General features: G+C 36.2%; 2 protein-coding genes across 3 annotated transcripts in view; both read left to right on the top strand.

Moving 5' to 3' along the window:
- LOC137251371 (uncharacterized) overlaps positions 1 to 19,161 on the top strand; it is a 116,054-nt gene that overhangs the window by 89,441 nt on the left and 7,452 nt on the right. The gene's annotated exons all lie outside the window — the stretch shown is intronic.
- LOC137247803 (uncharacterized) lies at positions 491 to 10,389 on the top strand. Its single transcript, XM_067778750.1, has 5 exons — positions 491 to 514; positions 2,404 to 2,677; positions 4,939 to 4,955; positions 5,404 to 7,110; positions 10,265 to 10,389. Exons 1-4 carry the CDS (start codon positions 491 to 493, stop codon positions 6,430 to 6,432), a joined length of 1,344 nt encoding a protein of 447 aa, XP_067634851.1. The 3' UTR covers positions 6,433 to 7,110; positions 10,265 to 10,389.

Raw genomic sequence — 19,161 nt, 5'->3', positions numbered from 1 at the left:
TTTCAATGTTTATTTATTCATTAAAAAAAAATGATAATTCAACATGTACCCATAAAGATGTTCACTATTCTCTCATACATGTCAAACAGTAGGTGTGTGTAATTGACGTATTTTGCGAAATTCAGGAAGGAATTTTACTAGCAGATCTGACGTTAATTGAGGTACATTCGTTCATTAGCTCTTATCTGATATGAAGAGCTGAGGTGGCAAGCACCTTCGCTTACAGTGTCGGGCGAATCATTTGCGATTCGGGTATTTTTTGTTTATTTTTTTTTTTTTTTTTGCGTTTTAAGCAGATATAATTTGAGTTCGGTATAAGGCATGAGTAGCCCGTCCATGAATCAAAGTAAACCAGATATGAGGGTCGATGTTTCATAAATACTCGGATCGCCACATAACTATATTCTACCATTTTTAACAAAAGCCATCTCAAGGTCGCGATATGCTCGGTTCTTAATCTGAGTAGTTCTTTTCCTACAGATTTCCTTACATGTACTTCAGCCCAAAGGAATTGGTACGATAAATTCACACAACAGTCAGGGAACAGTCGGAGTCAGTTTGCGACCTACCTTTGACCCCTCCGAGAAATATGGAGTCTTGTTGTTACCTGTCTTGCACTTTTCACCCATATCGTCCGTCGCCTCTGTTGTTGGCATATCATCCTCTTTGTGACTTGCAGATTTCGGGATAGTTGCTTCCTCGCTACACTGATTTCAGTTTTGTGCCATCTTCAGGGTCATTTTACGTTACGATCAGTCCGGTCAGTCTGTCCAATCCACAACAGTTATCCACCATCTCGGAAAATTAATAAAATCTTGTCGTTGCGGCTGTCTCACTCACGGCCCTCGAACTGGGTCCTACCCATCTATTGAAAGCAGGCGTATCTCCGTCGATTGATTGCAAACTTTTTCTTTCACTCGCAGCATCTCCCTCCTCTTACTATCGAGGGTTTCTCTCTCTCCCTCTTTCTACTTGATACCCTCTCCACTTCTTCTTCTTATTGTAGCGATCAGAAGGCTCGGTGTGGAACTTGTGGTCGCCAGAGCCCCGCCAACTTAGAAACAGGATTCGTCACTGGTAGGTGGCCCCTTGAAATCCAGTATTCTTCTCTATTCGGACTAGCCTAATATCTAAAAATATCGACTTGGTTTGGCAGTCAAATCGCTTTAGAACAGGCAAATTCTAATTAATTTAACATTGAACGAGGTGGAGTCGTTATGCATAACAGCCATGATGTAACCAAGTTGTTGCAAGAAACTGCATTGTCTAAACCTTAGCGAGAAAACTCATCGAACAGACCAAATTCAACCAGTTGATAAACTCCCTCTACGTGTAAGCAATTGCTTGGGTTCATTTCAACAAAAAATTTAATGACGGCGGCCTTTGATACCGAGGAAACTTGGCCAATTCAAGAATGAGGACCTAACCAGATTTCCCGAAAAGGAAAGGGGGAGTTTCGAACAGCTGTTTTGCCCTTCAGTAAATCTTTGGTGAAGTAACAAAGTGTTTTATAGCTCATTAGTAGACCGGCGGACGTTGTCCTATCCGAAAATTGGATTTTCTATCCTTTATTTCCGGTCCTCTTCTTCTCTATTGTCCAACTTTCCTTCCAATTTCTGATCTATTCCACTTTCCTCTATCTCCATCACCCTTCCTCTCTCCCTATCCCTTTCAATATCTCTCTCTGTCTATGACTCAAATTTGACTCCCATCCATACAACTACATCCCCTTCAACTCCCCTTCCCCATACACTGCCATTCTCACTCAAACTCCCAATCCCATTTCGACTTCTATTTTCACCTTCTCTGACATTCATACGCTCACTCTTACTCCCTTGCTGACTTCCACCACATCCACCCTCCCACTTCCATTTATAGAGCATTTATTAATTCGAATTAGAAGGTCTGTTGGTCTGGTGTTCCGAGCCAACAAATCGAGTGACTAATTTTATCTGTATATGTATTTGCGTGTTTTTTCTTTTCATCGAATTTTATTAAGCTCTCAAAGAGCGAAATTTTTTTTAACAACATTTCTGGATGGCGGCACTCTACAATAAATAAGAAATGATGGAATAACTTGTTTAAAGTTTGGTTGAATCTTGTGGCGCTTTCATTACATCAATGCCTCACTTGAAGACTTTTGTCGGTTTAACCAAACAATCAACGAAGATAACCTGTTGTTCTTAATACGTAAAAGCTGCGTATCTTTCAGCTCAATGAAACTATATTAATCTAAAAGAGGAGTTCAAACTTCTCTGGGGCATATTGGATACTGTTTCGAAGACCTTAATTGTTCTACCCGTAGCTATTTCTGGATTATTCTTTTAATTAATCTTACCTTATTTTCTCATAATCTGATCAATTGATTTCATAAATTCATGTTGGCGATTCGTATAACTGAAGACCATTAATTCTGAGATAAATCGTTATGTAAATCGTTTACTACAACAAATTGGTCCTGCTATATTGGGCACAGCATTAAATCCAAATTCAAGAGCTGGACAACGAACAAACAATACGGCCACAGCTACCCCAAAAAATAATGATGAAGATTCAAATAGTGAAGTTTATTTCAACGATGATGTGGATATAGTTGGCACTGATGGTAGTGCTGATCTTAGTGGTGAAACAGAAAAGATTCCAGAAATAGAATTTCAGCCAGATCCTGAGTTTGAGCGTAAGAAAAGAAATGAATGAGTAGTGAAGTGAAACGAAGGATGATCAACACAATTGAAAAAACCAAAATTGTAATATCGAAATTTATAAAAAAAAATATACCAAACAAAAGATGCAACACTTTACAGCTATTGTCTTGCTTTTCAATGTAATTGGCTTGAAACACAATTTAATTGGCAATACTTGGAATTTTTGCAGTTTTTTTTTAATAAATTCTTAGAATGCACAATTTCCCTGCAAATATTTAGACAATTTGGACTTTACTTAATTGAAATAGCAGCATTAAATGTTATTATTCCTGTCAAATTAGCACAAAAATTATTTAGAGCTTAGCAAAAAAAAATATATAGAAAATATATACATACATACACATATTTAAACTTACATTTAGCGTATAATAACCGCATGCATCACCCGATTAGTATTAGTACCTATATAATATGTGTTTTTTACCTTTAAAAACAATCCGTGCTAGATTTTAAAGCTGTTATTACCACACTGTTTTAATATGTATATATTTTCACAAAAAAGTATTGAGTTGGTAACCCTGATGAGTATAGTTCGGAAACAACTATGTACCGCATGATATCATATCTCGGTGCAAATCTTTGGATATACGACATCTATGTAGTTCCAGATTATAATAATACTGCATTTACACTGGCCGCAAATGCGTACTTTCAAAGAAGTCATTTGACTACGTTTACATTGCCCTTCTAGGCATTTCGTTAACCTTCGCTGCAAGACTCGACTGTCAGTCCGTTGCATGAAAATGCACTGACGTAATTGATAAAACTATTGTACAATAAAAAAGAAAAAGTAACAAAAATAGATAGCACTTTTTGGTAAAATTATCAGTTTGGCCTTGAAAAGCTAGTGGAAACTGCTCTTTATAACTCGGATGTAGCACTAACCATTATGTTCTTGCGAGGTTTCTTCTCTCCAGTAAGAATATGTCGAAAGAGGGGTGGTGCGCAGTGCACTCCCCTCGCAGACTAGAGCACTCCTTTGTACCTTCTGGAGTGCCCGTAGGTTTGACTTAGAATCTAGGCTCGTGCACCAGACCAATGCCCCGTATAAAAGGATTGTTATAACCACAAAAGTGTAGAGCCATAGGGTAATATCCGGTGATAGTCCCGATTTTCGCGCAACAGCCGCCGTTACTTTTTTCACACGCTCCTGAGCGTTTCCCCTCCAGGATAGTTTCCTATCCACAATTACTCCTAGGTATTTGGCAGAGTCCCTCAGCGTCAGGGTAGTACCCGCTAGCACCGGCAGCTGCAACGCAGGCATCTTATATTTCCTAGTGAAGAGAACCAGTTCAGTTTTGGCTGAATTGACCGATATCATATAATAAGTTAACATATTAAATTTAATTATCACTTAGTCTCTTTTTGAAATTGTATTCGGGAGTATTTGGAGTAAGGGTCTCTAGTTTTTGGTGCTGTTTTATGGCTTTTTCGGAATTATTTCACGTACAATGCCTTAATATCCCAGAAGCCTTTTATTTTCAATTCGGGAATGCATTAGACAATTTTATGGGGATAGTCGCAGTTTGGGATCATTTAATGGATGGATTAATTTGGGAAACATTGCCAAATAACCTGTCTATTAATGAATGACTAGCCGAAGTTGAGCAACAGATGGATCAGCGAACCAGTGATCAAAATAATCGGTGTGTCAATTCCAAATACCCGAGGAATCGTTGACTAATGAAAATATGAACCTGAACCTAATTGGTGGCCCGCAGGCACAATTGTGGAGACGCACCAATATCTTGAAGATGAGAGTGATACGAACAGCAGATTGCATTCCGTTCTAGTCTTCTGGCCAACCAATATTTATAGGTAACAGAAGCTTAGACCGGAGAGGATTTTAAAAGGTTAGGATTTGTGCAGTATAGTGAAATGACCTGTTCACACAAAACAATGCGCTTTCGGTACTTTTTTTCCGTGCGATACTTTTCTGCTTAAGTCGAAGGCATAATGAACTATTTAAGAAGTTAACGCACACGCGGTAAGCGATCGCGTCGCGAATAAAATGCATCCACACACATTGCATTTGTTTCTCTCATGCTCTTGCTCATCGCATTTACAGTATTTAGGGGGGCATGTTGTAGTAACTATAGGTTTAACTGTTTGTGTTTCTACTAAAGCAGTGTAGATACTAGGAGTGTGAATACTTGTGATGCTTCGGAAACCGCATAAGAGTACGGTATGTGCATCTCGTGCTGATTTCATTTTCTTTTAAAAACTTCCATAGACTATCCTATAAGAGTGGTATGTTAAGCACTAAAATAAGAAATGCATTAAGGGTGCATAGAGGAAATTTGGAATGGTGTTCACTTTTGTTGATAAGTGGCAGGGAGTGCTTGTTCTTATTTTGTTAAACTAGGTTAAGATTCACTGTAGTAAATCTAACTAGATTATGAACTGAATATGTTAAAGAGCAACAAGGATATGAGGCTCTTGAGATAACGTAGAGTAATATACGTAGAGTTTATTTTGACGCAGCCATTGTGCAGACTATTGGTCATGGTATGTTCGAATTTAAAACAGCTTTTTAGATTCCGTTACATGCGTACTCAGGATTTAAAAAAATGCATCCTTGTTTAAAATAATCATTCCGGTGCAAAAATTTCGTTCATCCACCGTCAAAAATAACTTGTAAACACTGTATTAAAAATAAAACAACGATTTTGTTGTCACTTCTAAACTCCTTTTGTAGGAAATTGACGGCATAGTTAATCGCATAATAGGTCAAGTAATACGTGTCGCTGGACCAAGTCTGCTTCCTGCCTTGCTCGGTAACAACAGACCCACAACTGAGAGCTCAAATTTCGATGCAGATTTCGAAGATGATGATGACAGCAGCAGCAATGACATTAATCCCAAGGATGTAGATAGCGTATTTAGTAAGACGGATGCAAACGCGCAAAGTGGCAGCAATGGTGAGGCTGATGATGCAACACGCGTCAATATAGCATTGCCAACTTTCGCACCTGAAAGTGGCGAAGTAACACCAACTACAACAACAACTGATCCACTTAAGAAAGTGAGTTACGCGCAAGTTGGAGGAGGAGAAAAAGCAACAAATGTTGGTACACAATCAACATCAACAACAACAACAAGGACAACGGCGATAATAACAACTGTAAAGCCTACAACAATAAGCTCAACAACTACGAAATCAACGACGGGCCCACAGACTACAACTGAAATAACAACTACAACAACTAGTGCTACCACTAGCAAACCTATGGAGATACCTACCACTGCATCCACAACATCCACTACTACCACCATTCCAGCCAGCTCAACTTCCATTCCTACGTCCACAACCACAACAACCATTTCAACACCCAAAACTACAACAACCCCTCCTACGCCCATAATAACAACAACCGTTCCCATAATAACAACAACAATTGAACCATCCACATTCCCCGCAACAACCATTGATGCCATACTAGTAATACCTAGAAATAAAGGTCAAAGTAGAAGTAGTACTAATCGTAACAGAAACAACAATAACACAACACAACAACCAACCACAATTGTAGCTGAAACCCAAAATTCCTTTACTAGAGCCTCAACCAAATCCCCTGATGTCCCAACCACAACCTATAGTATCCCAACCAATTCTCCAACAATTTCGAACATTCTAAATACAACAACAGATACACTACCAACACCATCAATACCAGCCACATATCTGGGTACATTTGATAGTGGACTAGAAGAACAGCAATTATAAAAACCATTCACACGTTCATTAACACAAAAAGAACAAGAACAAGCAATACAACAAACACAAACTAATTCGTTGCCGTTTGCTGTTGATGATGTTGATCGTACGCAGTTTGTTGCTTTAATCGATGATAATATAAATCGTTTTTTAAATTCACCAAATCTTTTTATTAATAATAGAAATAATACAAATTCAACACAAATTAAAACAACAACACCAACAATTACAAACAAAATAAAAACAACAACGCAAGCAGTTTCACCAAGCCATTTAACGTCAACTGCAAATATTACAAAACTTCTACCGGTGGCCAATTAAGTCGTTGGCTTTTTTGTTTAAAAAAGATACAAATTATAAAAAAAACAGCAAATAGCAACAACATTAATTATACAACAAGTACAATACCGTGACAGCAACATGCGCTCACAATAAGTACAACTCATAGTAGAGTGCAATAAACGAATGCATTTTGGAATATTTCCATTAAGTAATCGACGTACAAGCGCATTTACAACAATTTCATTCATACGCAAACAACAAAAACAACAGCAACAAAAATATCACAAAAAAATTCAAAAGGAAATCGTTTAATCAGCAACTACTGCAAAAACGATCATAAATTTATACAAAAATAGTATTATGTGTAGTTTGTAATTCACCACGGATCGCCATATTCACCACAGTGTACGTTATGTTGCACTTCTTTAACTTCGATTCGCAAAGACATCTCTAGATCATCTATAACGTGGAAAGAAGCGTGCATCCACTTGCTGTTCTGTCACTTTTAGCTACTTGGATTATGACCTATATTTTGATTTGATTTGATTTTATTTGAATTATGTTTTGTTATGACATTTCGTTGAACCCTTCATGATCTGCTCTTAGTCTGCCCATGTAGTTGTATTTTGGCCCCATTTTATTTTAATTTTACATAAATATGTGTGTTTGTAATATTATTTGTCATCTATAGTCTTCATTTGTTAGTTCTATTATTTCATTGAAAAGTCTTTCATCTTCATAAAATCACAGTTTTAGTTATTGCAGATGGTATATGACATTCACAACTTTTGTAACTAGAATTTGTTTGTTGTTTCTTTGATTGTGTTTAATTTTGTTCCTCTTTTGTCATCTAACTTTAAACACAAATTTAAATGTTTTTCATCTTATTTCACCTTACTAAAACCCAATATATTAAAGAAAATTTCATCTTGTCGAATCATGATGGTAAGTGTCATATGTTTTAGCTATTTTATATTTTAACTAACTACTAAAGTGTGAACCACCCTATAAAACGTAATATCGTCTCATATTTAAGTAAACCTTATACAAAATTCTAAGAGCGAACCATCGGGCTCAGTGATAGTTATTTATGTACCATATTGCCACATTTCTTGGCGAACTTTAACACACTGAAAGACCTTAAAGTGAAATTTGTCTGTGAGCGGAATGATTCCTGCCATAGATGAGAGATCGCATAAACCTCAATCCCGTTTTGAATTATACTTTATATATTTCCTCAACTTATTTTAGAATCAGTGATTAAAGGGGTTGCTAGATGCGCTGGATCCGCCTGAACTATCCAGATATTTTACTTTATGTACAGAGTTTATGTTTTTCAAATTTTATCCAGGCGAAAAATTGGAAGCAGAAGCTTTTAATTATTTTAACCTTCAAATTTCAGGTTAAGAACAAGTCAACGTGTTTTGCACCACCTCCAGATTTCAAAAAATAGCGGTCTTAATCTCAAAAAGATTAAGACGGAACGTCATGCCTAGAGCTAATTGAAGTAGGGGTTTAGTCACTGAATAACGAGCAACAATGCAAGACGTATGCACGCATGTTTCTTAAGACGCAAAACTAATTCGTAAATATGCTATACACATAATTAAAACCTCCTGCGCATGAGCATTTGTTTGCAAAATCAGTTTTTTGAAATACGACCTCCGATTGAAAGAACAACAGCAACAACATACCAGCAATATTTGTTTGAACAGAAATAAAACATCAAAAAGTGTTGCATACCAGAGACGTAAGTAAAGCTGTAGAGAATCGCCAACGACGGAGAGCAATAGAAATTGTCAAACTGGCGGTAGGTAATTCAGCACATTACCTACTTGAAGATTAGCAAAAAACGTGGTGTTTTCGCTGAAATTTCACAAAATAGTCATTGAAAACGTTAAAAAATAGTGAAATTGTGTTTATTAAATCAAAATAACATTTTTCTATTGTTGAAATTGACGGAATTCATGTCAAATTTCCCCAATGGTGGTGAATTTAGCGATTTGATGGTTTACTGTTTCCCATTATTCTGTTGGCGATTCTCTATAGTTATACGTTCTCTGTTGCGTACTTCATTTTCCATTCTTTACTCTGTAGCATTCTACATTCTTTGTAGAAATGGTTTCTCTGAGGGGCTTATTCGCTTCATTTACGATTTGAGTCTCTAGCTGCTGTGCTACTCCCGACTTTGAGGCTCAATGGTAAAACGAACAACAACAAAATTTGATAAAATGTCATACCCAGAAATGTTTCAAAACTTTTCCTTTAAAAAAACTATATTCATTGAATCTGACTAAGGACACCGACTTCTCGAATTAATGAATATAACCGAAAACAAAAATTGAAGACATGAATATCTGCAAAACCAGAAGCAATTTAGAAAATATGAAGCTTACTTCAGATTCGGAGTACGGAAGACTTTTACAAAAATTTTAACTCATTTCTGGGTCTTAATTGTCGGCCTGAATATTTTAAGTTTAAATTCTTGATATATTTCAAACATATGTTGTTAATTTCGAAAAAAAAAAAACTATAGCTAATGCGCCTTCAATATTCGCAATACATAATGAATGCTGATTTTCGGCGATGTTCATATTGAAAGACTATATTTTTACAACGAGACGGTTAACTAGGAAACTTGATCGAAATTATCGAAGTAATACCGTATCAAGTTGGTAATGAAGATTAACCCACATGTTTGGATCATAATTTTAATTGAGGTAACATGTCAGGAAAAAACTTTGAAGAAAAAGCGTTATACTCAAACAAGCATGTTATCATACCTATAATGAAAAATTATCACCATCTATACTCCTGTATTCTAACGGCTCTTTTACACTAGTCGATGTTCCGGACGAATTTTTAACATTTAATCATCGAATGTCCTAATATTTTGGTTTAACGTCCAAAAATCCACCAGAAAATTACCTCGCGTAAAAGATTCCAAACTCTTGCTGCTAACATACATATGTTGTATCTCTCTTGAAAATACTTTCCCGGTCAATGTTCGGAAAACATAAGGGTAAACATTCATCAGTATATGTGTATGTACTTATGGACATGTAGGGATTTTGAGGTTATTATCTGAAATGTGTATATAAGGTTTTTTCATCCTTCTAACATACCTAATCACCTACATAATTTTTGCACCTACTGTGTTTCTTCTTTTTACTATGCCAAAAAAAAATGTTTGTCGTCCCATATCCTGTATGTATTATTTCTCCATCCTAAAGACCTGTAACGAGGGTATAGGGTGGAATATCACCCTATCTCAGAAATCTTTTGCATAGGGATTTTTTTTCGACCGCCCTATCTCAGAATTTGTTTCAAAAATGCCTTATCCGACGTCAAATTCAATACATTTTGATATTAGCTGGGGCGTAAATGAAGAAAACGTTTCTGAGATATGGGCGTTTCTGAGATATAAAGATTTGAAACTGGCAGCCGAGCTAGGGTGATGTTCCGCTCAGCCGTCGATATACTATAAAATATAAACGTTCGAAATAATCAAATAAAACATAAAAGTGACAACACCGCATTGTATATGATGTTGTTGTAGCAAGTCGATGATCAAGTAAATCGTATTGTTTCAAAATTATTACGCACTTTGGGGCCCACTATTCTGCGTACTGCCGTGCAAGGTAATACCGCCAATCGGGCACGTACCAATTTTGACGCCGATTTCGATGATGATGACGAATCTAGCAGCAGCAGCAGCAGTAATAGCAGTAGCAGCAGCAGTAATAGCAGTAGCAGTAGCAGTAATAGCAGTAGCAGTAGTAGTAGTTCCATTAACAGTAACGGAAGTAGTACACGTATTACTGTTGAACTACCAACATTCGCACCAGATAATGATGAAGATGAAGAGAATGAAGTGGGCAGCACTGATAATGGTGCAATAGCAACAAGCACTAAATGTGAGTGCGAGCGCATATTTGAAATATTTGCTATTAAAGAGAGTGCACGCTTTGTTGTATTGCATGGAATGCACATTAGGGTGTACGTGATTTAAACACTTATTTTTTTTTTCACGAAAGGTGCCCAAAAAAAAATTTTTTTTTCAGATTCGAAACGAAGTATACGAACCAATTCAAATTTATTTTCAAATTAATAGAAAATGGGAGATTTTTTTTATACTCAGTTGAGCAGAGCTCACGGAGTATATTAAGTTTGATTGGATAACGGTTGGTTGTACATATATAAAGGATTCGAGATAGATATAGACTTCCATATATCAAAATAATCAGGATCCAAAAAAAATTTGATTGAGCCATGTCCGTCCGTCCGTCCGTCCGTCCGTTAACACGATAACTTGAGTAAATTTTGAGGTATCTTGATGAAATTTGGTATGTAGGTTCCTGAGCACTCATCTCAGATCGCTATTTAAAATGAATGATATCGGACTATAACCACGCCCACTTTTTCGATATCGAAAATTTCGAAAAACCGAAAAAATGCGATAATTCATTGCCAAAGGCGGTTAAAGCGATGAAACTGGGTAGATGGGTTGACGTTATGACGCAGAATAGAAAATTAGTAAGATTTTGGACAATGGGCGTGGCACCGCCCACTTTTACATGAAGGTAATTTAAAAGTTTTGCAAGCTGTAATTTGGCAGTCGTTGAAGATATCATGATGAAATTTGGCAGGAACGTTACTACTATTACTATATATGTGCTAAATAAAAATTAGCGAAATTGGATGAAGAACACGCCCACTTTTTAAAAAAAAATTTTTTTTTTATTCAAATTTAACAAAAAATTTAATATCTTTACTGTATATAAGTAAATTATGTCAAAATTCAACTCCAGTAATGATATGATGCAACAAAATACAAAAATAAAAGAAAATTTCAAAATGGGCGTGGCTCCGCCCATTTTCATTTAGTGTGTCTAGAATACTTTTAATGCCATAAGTCGAACAAAAATTTACCAATCCTTTTGAAATTTGGTAGGAGCATAGATTCTATGACGTTAACTGTTCTCTGTGAAAATGGGCGAAATCGGTAGAAGCCACGCCCAGTTTTTATACACAGTCCACCGTCTTTCCTTCCGCTCGGCCGTTAACACAATAACTTGAGCAAAAACCGATATATCTTTACTAAACTTAGCCCACGTACTTATCTGAACTCACTTTATCTCGGTATAAAAAATGGCCGAAATCCGACCATAACCACGCCCACTTTATCGATATCGAAAATTACGAAAAATTTACATAATTCTATACCAAATACGAAAAAAGGGATGAAACATGGTAACTGGATTAGTTTATTGACGCAAAATATAACTTTGGAAAAAACTTTGTAAAATGGGTGTGACACCTACCATATTAAGTAGAAGAAAATGAAAAAGTTCTACAAGGCGAAATCAACAGCCCTTGGAATCTTGGCAGGAATACTGTTAGTGTTATTGAATATATAAATAAATTAGCAGTACCCGACAGATGATTTTCTGGATCACCTGATCCACATTTGGTCGATATCGCGAGAACGCCTTCACATATACATTTAAGGGCCACTCGCTTTTAAAACCCTCATTATTACCTTTAGTTTGATATCCATATCGTACAAACACATTCTAGAGTCAACCCTGGCCCACCCTAATGGCGATATCTCGAAAAGGCGTGCACCTATATACCTAATGCCCACTCCCTCTTAAAATGCTCAGTAACACCTTTCGTTTGATACCCATATCGTAAAAACATTCTAGAGTCACCCCTGGCCCACCCTAATGGCGATATCTCGAAAAGGCGTCCACCCATAGACCTAATGTCCACTCCCTCTTAAAATGCTCAGTAACACCTTTCCTTTGATACCCATATCGTACAAACATTCTAGAGTCACCCCTGGCCCACCCTAATGGCGATATCTCGAAAAGGCATCCACCTATAGACCTAATGCCCACTACCTCTTAAAATGCTCAGTAACACCTTTCGTTTGATACCCATATCGTAAAAACATTCTAGAGTCACCCCTGGCCCACCCTAATGGCGATATCTCGAAAAGGCGTCCACCCATAGACCTAATGTCCACTCCCTCTTAAAATGCTCAGTAACACCTTTCGTTTGATACCCATATCGTACAAACATTCTAGAGTCACCCCTGGCCCACCCTAATGGCGATATCTCGAAAAGGCGTCCACCTATAGACCTAATGCCCACTCCCTCTTAAAATGCTCAGTAACACCTTTCGTTTGATACCCATATCGTACAAACATTCTAGAGTCACCCTTGGTCAACCTTTATGGCGATATCTCGAAAAGGCGTCCACCTATAGAACTGAGGATTACTCCCTTTTAAAATACTCATTACCACCTTTCATTTGATACCCATATCGTACAAACACATTCTAGAGTCACCCTGGACCACCCTAATGGCGATATCTCGAAAAGGCGCCCACCTATAGACCTAATGCCCACTTTCTCTTAAAATGCTCAGTAACATCTTTCGTTTGATACCCATATCGTACAAACATTCTAGAGTCACCCCTGGCCCACCCTAATGGCGATATCTCGAAAAGGCGTCCACCTATAGACCTAGTGCCCACTCCCTCTTAAAATGCTCAGTAACACCTTTTGTTTGATACCCATATCGTACAAACATTCTAGAGTCACCCTTGGTCCACCTTTATGGCGATATCTCGAAAAGGCGTCCACCTATAGAACTAAGGATTGCTCCCTTTTAAAATAATCATTACCACCTTTCATTTGATACCCATATCGTACAAACACATTCCAGAGTCACCCCTGGCCCACCCTAATGGCGATATCTCGAAAAGGCGTCCACCTATGGACCTAATGCCCACTCCCTCTTAAAATGCTCAGTAACACCTTTCGTTTGATACCCATATCGTACAAACACATTCTAGAGTCACCCCTGGCCCACCCTAATGGCGACATTTCGAAAAGGCGTCCACCTATAGACCTAATGCCCACTCCCTCTTAAAACGCTCAGTAACACCTTTCATTTGATTCCCATATCGTACAACTAGAGACACCCCTGGTCCACCTTTATGGCGATATCTCGAAACGGCGTCCACCTAGAGAACTAAGGATCACTCCTTTTCAAAATACTCATTAACAGCTTTCATTTGATACCCATATCGTACAAACATATTCTAGAGTCACCCCTGGTCCACCTTTATGGGGATTTCTCGAAAAGGCGTTCACCTATAGAACTAAAGCCCATTCCCTTTTAAAATACTCATTATCACCTTTCATTTGATACCCATATCGTACAAACACATTCTAGAGTCAGCCCTGGTCCACCTTTATGGCGATATCCCTAAATGGCGTCCATCCATAGAACTATGGCCTACTCTCTCTTAAAATACTCTTTAATACCTTCCATTTGATACACATGTCATACAACCACATTCCAGGGTTACCCTAGGTTCATTTTCCTACATGGTGATTTTCCTTATTTTGTCTCCATAGCTCTCAACTGAGTATGTAATGTTCGGTTACACCCGAACTTAGCCTTCCTTACTTGTTTAGTTATAAAATTTTCAATGAAGAATGTTTTTTGGTAAAAAGTTTCAGTGTTCCATAAAATTGTATATGAAAAAAAAGTGTAGATCACATTATCCCGATTTCCATGGCTCCAAAATGAAACAGTGCAAAAAACTTTCAGAATTCCCAACAATTCATAACAAATCTCGAGATGAGGCAGACCAATCGGGATATGGCCACTCCTTAATTACATAATTCTGGATTCTGTATTTCAGGATTGTGGTAGAAGGTATTATGTTATACACACGAAAAATATAACGACTTTGTGGCACGGCATAAAAATGAAAACTTATTACTTTTATTGATTCGGTTAGTCGTTTTGAGTCTTAAGCTACAAATCTAGGGGCGTTTCGTGAAAAAAAAGATAGTGAACACCCTAACGCACATTAACTGTCAATTTAATACTTGTTTTTATTTGAGCGGGAGCAATTGACAGTTATATGCGTGTATTGTCTAATGCATTATTATTTAATTTTATATAAATTGGCTTTCAAACTAAATTACCTTTTTAAAATTTTTTTCATTTCTTAACTGTTAACAGAAATACAAAAGAAAATGTTAACTAATGTAAACACACAATTGGCAGCAACTGAAATTGGCAACCTAAAAAACTATTAAAAAAAAAAATCAGTAAAAATGTATGCGCATAAAAAAATAGCACAGAAACAAAGAGCAAATATAAAATACCCAACAACAAAAGGAAGTACCTGCAATAAACCCAGTGCAGAAATTTTCAACAAAATTTAACAAAACGTTCGGTGCTAAAACACATATATATGCAATAATTGTCAGCGTTACACTGAATAAAATTTAAATAAAGTTTACTATTTTAAGCCGAAACAAAAGTTTATATTAACTTGTTTTCATTTAAATAAATTTCTACTCCATCTCTTTATTTTGTCTTTAATTCTCGCTTTTCTCTTATGTACTATATATGTACCATGTTGTTCATTACTCCGTTTCACTAATTAAGCGCATGAAATAATTATGTTTGCATGCACTGTCAATATTTTTCTTTTCCATATGGCAACTCTGCGCTATAAAATTTCATTTTTCATTGCAGCAAGTACATCAATTTCTAGTTAATTTTTTTCCATTCTTCCATTACATCTGTGTTTCTCATTTCCATAGTATGTATGTAGTTTAGAGAAAACGATATGAAAAAATGTCTTATAATGTATTTCCCTGGACTTGATTAACCCTTGTACTATCCATAATTGCTAAGAGAGTAAACCGTTTATTATCGAAAATAAATGAACAAAAAGTTCAAAAAGTGATAACAAAAAGATAGGAAACAAATTTTGGAATCAATTCACAATAGTTATAATTTGTATTTGGCTGTAAATGGGTTAAATACCCAAATTTAAAACAGTAGGCTCTCTTTCGTTTTTATGAAATTTCAAAATTAATTGAATAATGCGAATTGCAAGCTTAACACAAAAGAATTACATAGGAATGAGCGACTTTTATTTGGTATATCTCATTGTAAAACAACAATAAAAAAGTAAACAGAGAGTTAAGGGCGTTGAACTTAACAGACAACAAGGCTGATGTGCTTGATAACACGAAACCGTGATTACCCCAATTGTTTTCGTTTGAAAGTGTGCAAACGATATACTCCAAAACCTTGATCCCCGTTCTGAAATTCTTCTAAAAACCAGAAGAAAAATTTAGAAATACAGAAACAAAAACTCAGATTTAACCTTCTAAAAAATAATTATTTGAAGTGTAAAAATAGGGTCCTTTTTCCATCGCAATAGCTTAATTTCTCTTTATTTTCCAACTGAAATTTTTTTCCAAGAGAGCAGCAAAAAGTTAGAAGCGATAGAAAAAAGGTGCTGACACGTTACATAAAAGTTTTCTTCACTTCACTTTCACGTATAATCTAATAATGTACTCATCGTAGGCTTAGAAATTTATGAAACCATTATCCCAAAAACATTATAAACCTACTTTGTGTATTACAGTAGATTATGAATAAAAAAGCTAACACAGTTAGAAAATTTATTTCCCACTCTATTTGGGAGCGCTCATATGCATGCAGATACTTAATGTTTGAAAGACATACACTATTGGAAAAAATAATAGAAGCATTTTGAAAATTCACTAAATATCCGCTCGCGCTCTTAATTGCTGATGGCTGTCCAAATAAATGTTAAATTCTCTACCAGTAGTCGGCTTGAAAGACACTCGAGCTCCCGACTGAAAGCCTAACCTTCACTTTTATGTGTGACTCATTCGAGAGCCAACTAATTTAATGCCCCTGTTTTGTTTCTACTGGCTGGGATTGTGTCGAAGTTGTTAAGAATCTGCAATGCCCTTATGGCAAAGCCTGGTCAGTGTCCAGTCCGCAGTAGCTCATTCCGCAATATAGCTTTAGTATAACGTTTACGGCCAAGATGGGTGTTATTGTCATTTCACTACAAAAACTTGTATTGCACAGATATTGCAATGCCTATTTTAAACACTGCAAAATCCTTCTTCTCTTGTATATATCGACTAATCAGAGCCCTAACGTTTTCAAGAGAAGCTGATTGGTTTGAACAGCTTAGGAGATACGTGAGAGTTCTTAGGAGCCATTGCATGAAATGTGATTTTGATGAAGACTTTGACACGTAGTCCAGTTTAAGACATTTGGTGTAAATGATGACAGGAATAATGTCGACCGGTACTGAACAATTGCAAGACTTGAACGAATTCATGACCCATACGAACAGGTTTTCCAGGAATGGCTGGCACTGCAGGGAGAGGCTTCTGAGCGGCCGAAACATGGGAAAATGTTTGTTCCAACCCAGCTACTATTCAAACCGCTCAATACCCCATGGAAACAGGATTTCTCGCGAGCGTTTGTCAGAACGTTGCAGACTCCGGAATCTTCTCCACGAATCCCGCTTAGCATTCCTGCTTTCAGATTTGTATATCCTCAACCCTACTTTCTACAGCACTTAGTCTTCATATATGTAGCTTACTACTCCTAGTGCTATTGAATAGCCATCTACTGAAAGCTCTAAGGCTGTCAAGAGATTCCATTTGGCTAGGCCCTCCCCCCTATACATTTGAAAAAGGTAGGTATGTTGAAAGGCGCCATCTATTGTTACAATCTTCCATTAGCCTGCACCGCGTTTATTAGTTTTTCCAATATCCCGAAAAACGGAACGTGCTTAGTTACTATAGAGCTGAATATGTCGGTGATCTGACAAAGGGTGTTCAAAATGAACCCGTGGATTCCGATTCCCAATTTATCAGTGAATTACCAAATTGGGGCGGTTTAAAACCTTCTTCCCTTTTGCAATAACAAAATAGTTGTCTTTATCTACAGAGTTCATTTTCTAATTTCAGCCTCAGCCACTGTGCGTCGTATTAGATTTATTTTTTCCTTCAGTGTAAGCACAGTGTGACACAAAATGATTTTGCATTGCATTATTGAAAATGCTTTCATTATACGTTTTTTCTCACTTTTATTTTGTACAATCTCAGCTACCAGTTCGAAAACGATCTATCTCAGAAAAGAGAAACCTATCAAAATTTGGTTTCAAACACCCGATCTCAAATATATATGTATGTATATGTATATATATAGTTTTGGCTTAAAATGTATATATTTATGCTGAGATAAGACGTTTTTGAAACAGATTTGGGACCTGGGACTTTTTGAAAACTTAGCTGAATTGGAATGTTCTCATAAATATAGCTCAACGGACGACATAATAACGAGTTCGTCAATATTTAAAATTTCTGAACAATGGCGCTAATTTCTTGAAAGTTTTACGCTGAGTTTTGTTGAATAGTTTTTTTTTTTATATTCTAGCGCTTTCTGAAAATTTTTAAATTGTGATTTACATTAAAGTAAACGAGCTGAACAATTTAAATACACTGAAATAAAATTCATTATTCAGAAACTGATTTATTATGCAAAATAAAATTCGAAGCAAACTACTTTTGTGTTCCACTGTTGGTAGCAGCTGGTTTTCATTCATCATCTACTGTCTTATATCGTTCACATACTTAGTACTTAGTATTTACAGTAAGTTAATAATGCATACGCAAAAATAGTTTTATTTAATTACATAAATTGGCTTGAAACTTCAAAATATTTCATTTTACTCATGCTTTTTGTTTTTTCTCTTTTCTTTCTCTTTATTTTCATATATATATAAAAATGTGCATACCATGTTTTTAAACTGTGAAATAATCCACCAATCGCCTATCCACCCACATAAAAAAAATATATATATTTGAATAAAATAAAAATATTCAAAATAAAATCATAAATATTTTAATAATCTAACGAAATTGTGCATTTGATTTCAAAATTCGAAATTCTAAACATCACAAAATGTGCTCCAAAATTACGCAAAATTTTAACTACAAATTAAACAAAAAATTTCATACAAAAAATTACACTCCACAAAATATATGTGTAAATATTGCATGTGCATATAACACAAATTCACTATTACTTTGATATTAACACTAAAACCTATCGTACGCTTGATCCCTCTCTCTCCTACATAAAACATACAACAAACTATTGCTATCTCATTATCATTTGCATATGCATTCGCTGTTGTTACCGTTGTACTGCGCTCATGCCTTTCATTCGCGCTCATACCAATCACTTGCTTTGGTTTGCTTGCCCATATCTCCCTCTCGCTCTAACTGTCTCTTTCGTGTTTTACCCATGACACGCACCTCATGTCATTCGATACGCATACCTAAAACACTATACAACATTTAAAAAACTTTCCAAACTTATATTACCTTACTACTGAATCCTCTTTTTAAACAAAATTAAAAAACGCGCTCAATATATATAATTTACACTCAAAATCAACAACAAGAAACCATTATAAAAAAAAATATATTAAAAAACAAATATGTATATAAATAAACCAAATCACATGGAAAATGGCTAAAAATTTCCCTTTTTGCCACACATACCCGCTGA

This window comes from Eurosta solidaginis, chromosome 4, assembly GCF_040869045.1.
Source record: "Eurosta solidaginis isolate ZX-2024a chromosome 4, ASM4086904v1, whole genome shotgun sequence".
Classification (NCBI taxonomy): domain Eukaryota; kingdom Metazoa; phylum Arthropoda; class Insecta; order Diptera; family Tephritidae; genus Eurosta; species Eurosta solidaginis.
This window is presented reverse-complemented; position numbering and strand designations above follow the sequence as displayed.